Here is an 8,148-nt window from a genome sequence, read left to right as displayed (position 1 = left end):
GCGCCGCTCCGCCGCCGCTCCGGGCAGCCCGCAGTGCTTCTGCCTCAGCGCCGAGTCCGGCACGGTCCTCGTGGGCTCCCAGCACAGCCTTCTGGAGCTGGGCCCCGCCGGGGACTCGGTGAGAGCCACCGCCGGGCGCACCGGGAGCCGCGCTCTCTTGTCGCTGTCAAGCTCGGGCGAGGGCTGTGGCTTCGTGGGGAGGGTGTTGGTGCCTGTTGGCTCTCGCGCATCGCTGCGTGCGTGCTGTTAGGGGGGGCTTTGGCCCGCCCGTTGCAAAGGTGGAATGAAGCGTTTGTGCCTCCGTCAGCGGGAGCGCGTCGGTGTCCGCTGGGAGCTCGCCTCTGGGCGGGTCGCGGCTGCCCTCTGATATGGCTCGCTCTTTGTAGCGGTGTTTGCGAGGTCTTGGAGCCTCCTGCTGCTCCCTGCCGCCACTTGCAGCTGTCTCATGGTGCCTAGGAAGTTGGCTGTGAGGCTGTACTGTGATCTTAGTGGCTCAAGTGATTTGCTATGCTTTTGAAATACTAAATCTGCCTCCAAGAGGGTGGTTGTATTTGACACGGGCCATTGCTGTGGTTTAGTCTTAAGCATGATCCGGTGAGCAGTTGCAACAGAGACAACTCACAAAACCGAAGCAAACAGGCAAAAGGATAGTGAAAAGTACACGAGGAAGGTTTTGAAACCGTGCTCCAGGGGGAAAAAACCATACTGCTAAAGAAAAAAAAATGCTATTGAACCATGAATTCTTGTTAGAGCTGGGTTGCAGTGTCTTCTCTGGAAACACACTATGCATCTAATCTGTGGAGAAGTATGAAAGGGGGGTTAGAAGATGATTAGCAAGACAAATTGGAAGTTGTAGTATTGCTGTTTATTATTTGCTCCCTTATGTGAGTTTTCTTGTTGGCTGTCTAACACTTTTAACATAAGAGGACCTTCACAGTTTCCTGTGGATAAGTGAAGATAAGTACTTGCACATTAGCTGTTTCCTGGTGCCATTCACATACTCACTTCTGCTGTGTAATGCTTTTTGTAATTGCAGTAGGATGAAATATACCCATGGATGTTATTCTGTCATTTCTGCAACCATCCCAGTGAGGTGATGTGTAGTTAATAAGTCATTGGCCTCTCTATGTCAAGGTGACAAGAGAAGTTTCCTTGACTGCGGAGGGTTTCATGCCCAAGGATGGAAGCGGCTGCATTGTGGGTATCGAAGATCTTCCAGAGCAGGAGTGTGTGTGTGTCGCTACAGCAGCTGGAGACATCCTACTGTGCAATCTCGGCACGAAGCAGGTAACATGGCAGGAAAGACACAACAATATTGAGGGATTTCAAAGGGAAAGATGACACTGTTTTAATTTCTTCAGGGGGCAGTTATATGTTTATTACATACTGAGCTGTGGTTAGTCTCCCTTTTCTTGTCAGATGAGCTGATTTTTGTGGGAGCCTTGAGCAGGACTAAGGACAGAATATACACTCTGTAAAAGAACCGGAATTGAAACGGTGGCTTGCCTGTCCACAGCCCTAGTCCTGTATGTTTGCTCAGGGGGCTGTTGGCATACACCCAGCAGCACAGGATCCACTGGACAGCCTTACAGAAATAGAATATTGCTGAGACTAGGTACAGAGTAAAGTAATCCATTCATAACTCACAGTGTAGCTACCTCTTTATTATTATCAGTCAATACAGAACATCATGCTGACATGACTTAGCTGAAGAGAGGAGAAAGTGTTGTGATTTGAAGAACACTTGGAATAAAAAAGCCCTAGAAAACACTGAAGGGAAACCAAAATATCTTAGCTGAGTAAATATGGCAGGAACTGAGATACTTGCTTTCTGTTCCTTCTTCAGTGTCAGATTTGTACAGTCTTCAGCAAGACACTTAAACGCCACAGCAGCACCCTCTGAAATCTGCAGCAGCTCCCACAATACCAGCCCAACAGTGCAGGTGTAGGTAGGCATGAGATGACAGTGGTCTGTCTGGGTTAGCTGTCAGATTGTGGTTATTTGCAGCTCACCTGTTTTGGTTCTTGTTTGGGTTTGATTTGCAGATACCACTTAAATATACAATCAGCTGTGTCTGAAAAATGTGTCCCGTGTTGCAACTTAAAACATGTCATAAGGGAATAGAGATTAACAAAAGATGTGATACGTGAGACTTCTCTTGCACGGATATATGGGTCAGAGTTGAGGTTTAACTTCAGATCCTTTATTTCAAGGCTTTTTGGCTTACTTTATCAATTTTAAAGTTGTGTTCTTTTGGTGCAGTCTGGGCACCAAGAAAGAAGTCTTGAAGGTTACTCTGCTTGTTCTGAAAGCTTTTGCATGTGGGTGATGGTTACTCTGCCACCGGTGCCCAGTCCCACTTTGTTTACCTGAAAAGATGGTGACACCCAGGCTTAATTCCTTGAATGGCATCATGTTGCTGTTTGTCACAATTGTTCTGTTCCATGCCTTTTGCAAATCAGGATAAGTGTCTGACAGCAGTTCTCTGCCCACTGCTATTGCTTATATACTCATGATGGCCCAGTAAAACTGGCCCAGTTTTTCATAAACTTTGAAGTTAGTGCAGCTATATACAATTGTCAAGTTCAGCATGCACAGGCTGGTCAGAGTTTTAATGGATATAGTGTCCCTTAACTGCATGTTGGGATTCTCTAGGTAAGAACTATTGTGTCTGTGTTTTGTGACTTCAGTATGTTTACCAATGTAACCACAGACCTGATCAGGCAATATTAGTATTAACACTATACATGCTGACATAAGGCTGAGAGTTGCAGAATAAAGCTCTTATTAAAACTGCATATGGTAGAAAATGCTAATCTCTAGGTTATCTGGGCTCTCATATATAAACATTCTGGAACCACCTCTGGTTAGAAATGTCTCTTACCCCTCTACAAAGGGTAAGTAAGACTTGTGACTTTTCTGAGTAGGAGAGGATTTCCCTGCCTTGGTGACTGATTGCCTTTGTGCTGGGATGGTGCTGCACTGGTGTTCCTGCACTTCTGTGATCTTATTTTGGTCTTGCAGGTGGAATGTGTTGGAAGTGTGGACAGTGGTCTGAGTACCATGAGCTGGAGTCCTGACCAAGAGCTTGTTTTGCTTGCAACAGGTATCAACAACACCCTACAAGCTTTCTGCTTTTAGGAGTGAAACTCACTATGGCCGAAATGTAAAACACAGTTAAGTTTAAGATAGAAGAAGCAAAATACAAAGTTACGAAATTGAGGCTAAGACTTAAAGAGAGAAAAAAATCCACCTGATCCCATATATGAGATTTCATTTCATGATCCATGAGGTGCTTTGGTGATACAAGCAGAAGGTCCTCAGGCCCAAAAAGCTGAGTCTTACAGAACAGTAATTAGTCTTTCAGATCTTACAAGGAAGTATATTTGGTCTTGCCTCTAAAACATAAAAGACTCCTGCTTTATATCCCCATTTGATTTCTTAGTAACAAATACTGCTTCTTGTCCTTTGGTAGGAAATATATGTGTCACAGCCTCAACTTAGCTACAGATGTGTTTCACCTAGAAAATAAAGTTAACCTCAAGCAAAACAGAATCACAGAATGCTTGAGGTTGAAAGGGAACTCTGGAGATCACCTATTCTAACCACCTTGCTCAAAGCAGGTTACCTGGATCAAATGGCTAGGAACTGTGTCCAGTCAGGTTTTGGATATCTCCAAGGATGGAAACCCATCAACTTCTGTGGGCACCCTGTTTCTGTCTGTGACCACCCTCACAGTAAAAAATTGTGTTTTCTTATGTTTTAATGGAATTTGCTGTATTTCAGTTTGTGCCCATTGCCTCTTGTGCTGTCACTCGGCACCGCTAATAGTCTGGCTCTGTCTTCTTTACTGTACCCCACATAAGATATTTATACAGACTGATGAGATTCCCCCTGAGCCTTCTCTCCAGAGCAGTCTGACTTCTCTCAGCCTCCCCTCGCGTGACAGATTCTCCAAGCCATTAATCATCTGTGTGACCCTTTGCTGGACTCATTCCAGTATGTCCTTGTCTGTCTTGTACTGGGGAGCCCAAAACTGGAGCCAGCATTCCACATGTGTCTCACCAGCACTGAGTAAAGGAGAGGGATCACCTCCCTCAACCTGCTGGCAACACTCCTAATGCAGCCCAGGATTCTGTTGGCCATCTATGCAGCAGGGGCATACTGCTGGCTTACGTTCAACTTGGTGTCTCCCAGGAAACGCAGATCAGTTTTTTGCCAAGCTGCTCTCCAGCTGCTTGGCCCCCAGTCTGTCCTAGTGCCTGAGATGATTATTTTCCAGGTGCAGGACATGGCTTTTTCCCTTGTTGAGCTTTATGAGGTTCTTGACAGCCCATCTCACCTACATGACAAGGTCCCTGTGGACAGCAGCACAACATTCTGGTGTACCTGCTGCTCCTCCCAGTTTTGTGTCATCTACAAACTTGCTGAGGGTCCCATCCTCCAGGTCATTAATGAAGATGTTAAACATTGGCCCTAGTGTCTCGGGGGCACACCACTGGTGACTGACCTCTAGCTGGACTTTTTGCCACTCATAGCAAGCTTTTGAGCTTGGCAGTTCAGCTGGATTTCAGTCCGCTTCGCTGTCCTTTTCGCTATCCTTCATGAGTTTGTCTGTGACGATGTTATGGGAGACAGTGTCAAAAGCCTTATTAGAATCAAGATAAGTAACATCCACTGGCTTCCCCATATCCACAAGTTACTCATCTCATTGTAGAAGGCTATCAGGACAGTCAGGCATGATTTCCCCTTCATAAATCCATGCCAATTGCTCCCAATCACCTTCTTGCCCTTCATATCTCAAGAAAAAATGTTTAAGAGTGCCAGGTACTTATTTTGAAGGTGGAAAGAACTTTTTAAGGTTAGGCCAGGGAACGTGTTTTTGAAGAGAGAGACTTGAAAGTGTTCTTCTGTTCCAGTTTGAGATTTTCTGCTTTGAAGGATGTGTTCTCTTTAGTATCATATTACCTTTAGAAATATTTCTATATTCAAGTCCATGACACAACAATATGACAACACAGGAGAACGCTGAGTTTTTATTTGCTGGAGATACCATTACCAAGACTGTATTTAATGTCTACCCTGCAGGTCAGCAAACACTCATCATGATGACAAGGGATTTTGAACCAATTACTGAGAAGCAAATCCACCAAGATGAATTTGGGGAAGGTGAGAGGTGCACTGAAATGAAGTTGTTCAAACTGATGTCACTGATGTGTTGTAAGCATGTAGAAAGTAAAGAAATGGAGCTGAGCACTTACTGGGCCCCAGGAGACAATTTAGACTGTAAATTTAGACTTTAGCTGGGCAGCTGAAGGGGAATGCCAATATTTTACTTGTCAGCGTAAATTCAAGTAGGTTCCCTGTACTAGAAGACTTTCTAGGCTATGTAAATTTCCTGCAGGTTTTAGAATTAAACTTGGGTGGAAGGTGTGGGTGACTTGGAGCTGTGGTTGTATTTGCCACACTGTGCAGGGTAGTGCTGTAAATCTTCCACTACAATGACTATTTCTTCTTCAGGAAAGCTTGTTGCTCTTGGCTGGGGTAAAAAGGAGACACAGTTCCATGGATCAGAGGGAAAACAGGCAGCGCATCGCAAACAGACGGTATAATACAAGTTCTCTTATGTTAGGCCCATGCTGTCTCTGGGAAAACATGTATAAAGAGAGTTTCTGTTATTCCTGTGGTGCCAGTTTGTCACCGCCTTTCTGGTAGTTGTCTTCAAAGGCTTCTTCTGTTTGTTTCTGTTGTTACCTGAAATCCAGCATTTTTATCCTCCTCCTAATTCAAGACAGCAGCTGGGAGTACTTAGGATTGTTCATACAGAGCTCAAAGCAAGAAGATTTGCAAGCACTAGTGCTTGCAGAGGTAAAGCCACCCTTAAATCAGCATGACAGATTTTGCTGAATGTGTGCTATATACTAAAGTGTTCATATGACCAAGAGAAATAGCATGCAGTTTGGCTGAGAGGAGCAGAAATAACAGTAGTTTGAGCTCCCAGAAGGCAAGTGTAGAAAGATTTGGGTTACTGAGCACCAGCAGTCATGTGAGGCAGCTCCATGTGCCTACACATTTTAGCTCTTTGCTCCTTTGTATGACACTTCATTGTTTGGGTCTTGCTTTCTCTACTTTTTATTTGGTGAAAAGTCAGGTAGCTAAAAACACTCCACTGCTGGATTTTTCTTCTTCTGTTTAGGTTTCAAAATTAAAACTGTCCTGCTGAAACTTGGCAGGCTAGAGCACAGAGACGTGAAATGTGGCCTGTTCCAGCTTTACTGTTAGGAGGGACAGGATGACACTTGGCTGCATCTGGGAAAATATGCCTAGTTTGACAAAGTTAAACCTTTGAACAGCTGCCTCTTTATGTGTATTATTTTTTTCCTGTGTTGTTCTGCGAAGAATCTGTTTGCCTTGAAGAACACTACTTCTCATCCCAGCTTCTGTCTGCCACACAGACTGCCTGGATGGCGTGCCTTTCTCTCCTTTCTCCTTCCAAGGGGTTGTGACTCCAGGCATCAGTCATGAACAAACCCTGATTCACCCTTGTGTCTAGCTTATGCACAGCCGGTCTATAAGCAGAGACTGGTGGAAGGGAAGGATAGTGTGTGATCATGTGAATAGACAGTCATATGCACTTGCAGGAGGAGCAGACTGAATTTAAAGATCGTTTTAATTCTAGTATTTCCTAAAATAACATTCTGAGTAATGAATTTTTAACTTTGCAGCCTTCAGATTTTGTAATGGACTGATTTCATGCCAAGGCTCTTGGAAGAGCTGGCTTAGCAATGCAGTCTGTTTAGACAAAGACAGCAGTTGCCTTCCCAACCTTTGATGCAACTTTCTTTTGTGTGACTTCAGGAAGTGTCACCTACTTCAGCCTGGGATGATGGCAAGCCTCGGGTGACGTGGAGAGGAGATGGGCAGTTTGTTGCAGTGAGTGCTGTCTGTCCAGAGACAGGTATGGGACCAAACTTACTTGAAATACCAACATGTGTAAGGGGCTTCTTAAGCAGAAACTAGGCAAGGCAAGAACTGGCTGGTGTTTGTGGTCTCTTGGCCACTTAAAGCAAGGGTGAGTTGAGCTAGTTAATTGCTCTTTTCTCTGTTTTTGTGTTCTCAGAGGCATTTTATAGACACGATCTTTTGAACACTTTCTTTGCGGTTTGGTTTTCAGTCCAGTGAGAAGCCAGGAGAGGTTACTACTGAGTAGTTACTACCTAAACTGCTTCTTTCACCAGTGTTAAAGCACGACTCAAGCTCTAAGCAATCTCTGATGGGCTCCCAGTGCCAAATGGATGAATCTGTTTGGGTTGCCATACCCACTGTCCCTCATACTGGCAGTTTGGCCTTGCACATTTTTGTTTAAATAAAGGTAATACTTCTCCCTAGGTTTTGCCCTAAAGCCAAAGCAGTGATAACAGCATACATTTCCTGTAAGACTGTAATTGATGTCTTCCATGATAAATATTACTGAGCAGTTTAAATGTATTGGTCAACATATTGAACTGCACCAAACTGCACTGCTCTTCCACTAGTTTGGGTTTTTACCTTCAGTACTTCAGATTAGGGAGGATCTTGCATTTATAGGAAGATTTTAACATTTCTATGGTGAAAGTTGGAGAAGGAAATGGCTATGACTGAGCTACATCAGACTGAAATTCCTACTCAGTTCCTTTAGAGTCACTCAGTTACTTATGGGAGAAGTGCCTGAGACAGAATAAGTTCTTACCTCTTAAGGTGTACAAGAGAAATCTCCTTTTTATTCATGTGTGTCGTGGTTTAACCTCAGCCAGCAACTGAGCACCACAGAGCTGCTAGCTTACTCTCCCCTGGCCCAGTGGGATGGGGGAGAGAATCAGAAGAGTAAAAGTGAGAAAACTTCTGCATTGAGATAAGAACAGTTTAATAATTGAAATAAAATAAAGTATAATAATGATGGCAGCGGCCCCCCCGGCCAGCTTTCCCCAGTTTATGTACTGAGCATGACGTCACATGGTATGGAATAGCCCTTTGGCCAGTTTGGGTCAGCTGTCCTGGCTGTGCCCCCTCCCAGCTTCTTGTGCACCTCCAGCCTTCTCAGTCGGTAGAGCATGGGAAGCTGAAAAGTCCTTGGCTAGTGTAAGGACTACTTAGCAACAACTAAAACA

The 8,148-nt window shown here is 44.5% G+C and overlaps 1 protein-coding gene across 1 annotated transcript in view; it reads left to right on the top strand.

Annotated features, from left to right (window-relative positions):
• The first annotated feature begins 26 nt into the window (after nucleotides 1-26).
• Nucleotides 27-8,148, top strand: part of IKBKAP (inhibitor of kappa light polypeptide gene enhancer in B-cells, kinase complex-associated protein) — a 35,963-nt gene continuing 27,841 nt past the window's right edge. Inside the window, exons 1-6 of the mRNA XM_019473604.1 lie at nucleotides 27-118; nucleotides 1,135-1,287; nucleotides 3,026-3,107; nucleotides 5,090-5,170; nucleotides 5,522-5,607; nucleotides 6,860-6,959. Coding sequence (XP_019329149.1) covers nucleotides 1,171-1,287; nucleotides 3,026-3,107; nucleotides 5,090-5,170; nucleotides 5,522-5,607; nucleotides 6,860-6,959 — 466 coding nt within the window. The 5' untranslated portion in view covers nucleotides 27-118; nucleotides 1,135-1,170. The remainder of the gene's footprint in view (nucleotides 119-1,134; nucleotides 1,288-3,025; nucleotides 3,108-5,089; nucleotides 5,171-5,521; nucleotides 5,608-6,859; nucleotides 6,960-8,148) is intronic.

Source organism: Aptenodytes forsteri, unplaced genomic scaffold, assembly GCF_000699145.1.
Source record: "Aptenodytes forsteri isolate BGI_AS27 unplaced genomic scaffold, ASM69914v1 Scaffold167, whole genome shotgun sequence".
NCBI lineage: Eukaryota > Metazoa > Chordata > Aves > Sphenisciformes > Spheniscidae > Aptenodytes > Aptenodytes forsteri.
Note: the sequence above shows the minus strand (reverse complement) of the source record. Positions and strands in the feature narration are given on the sequence as shown.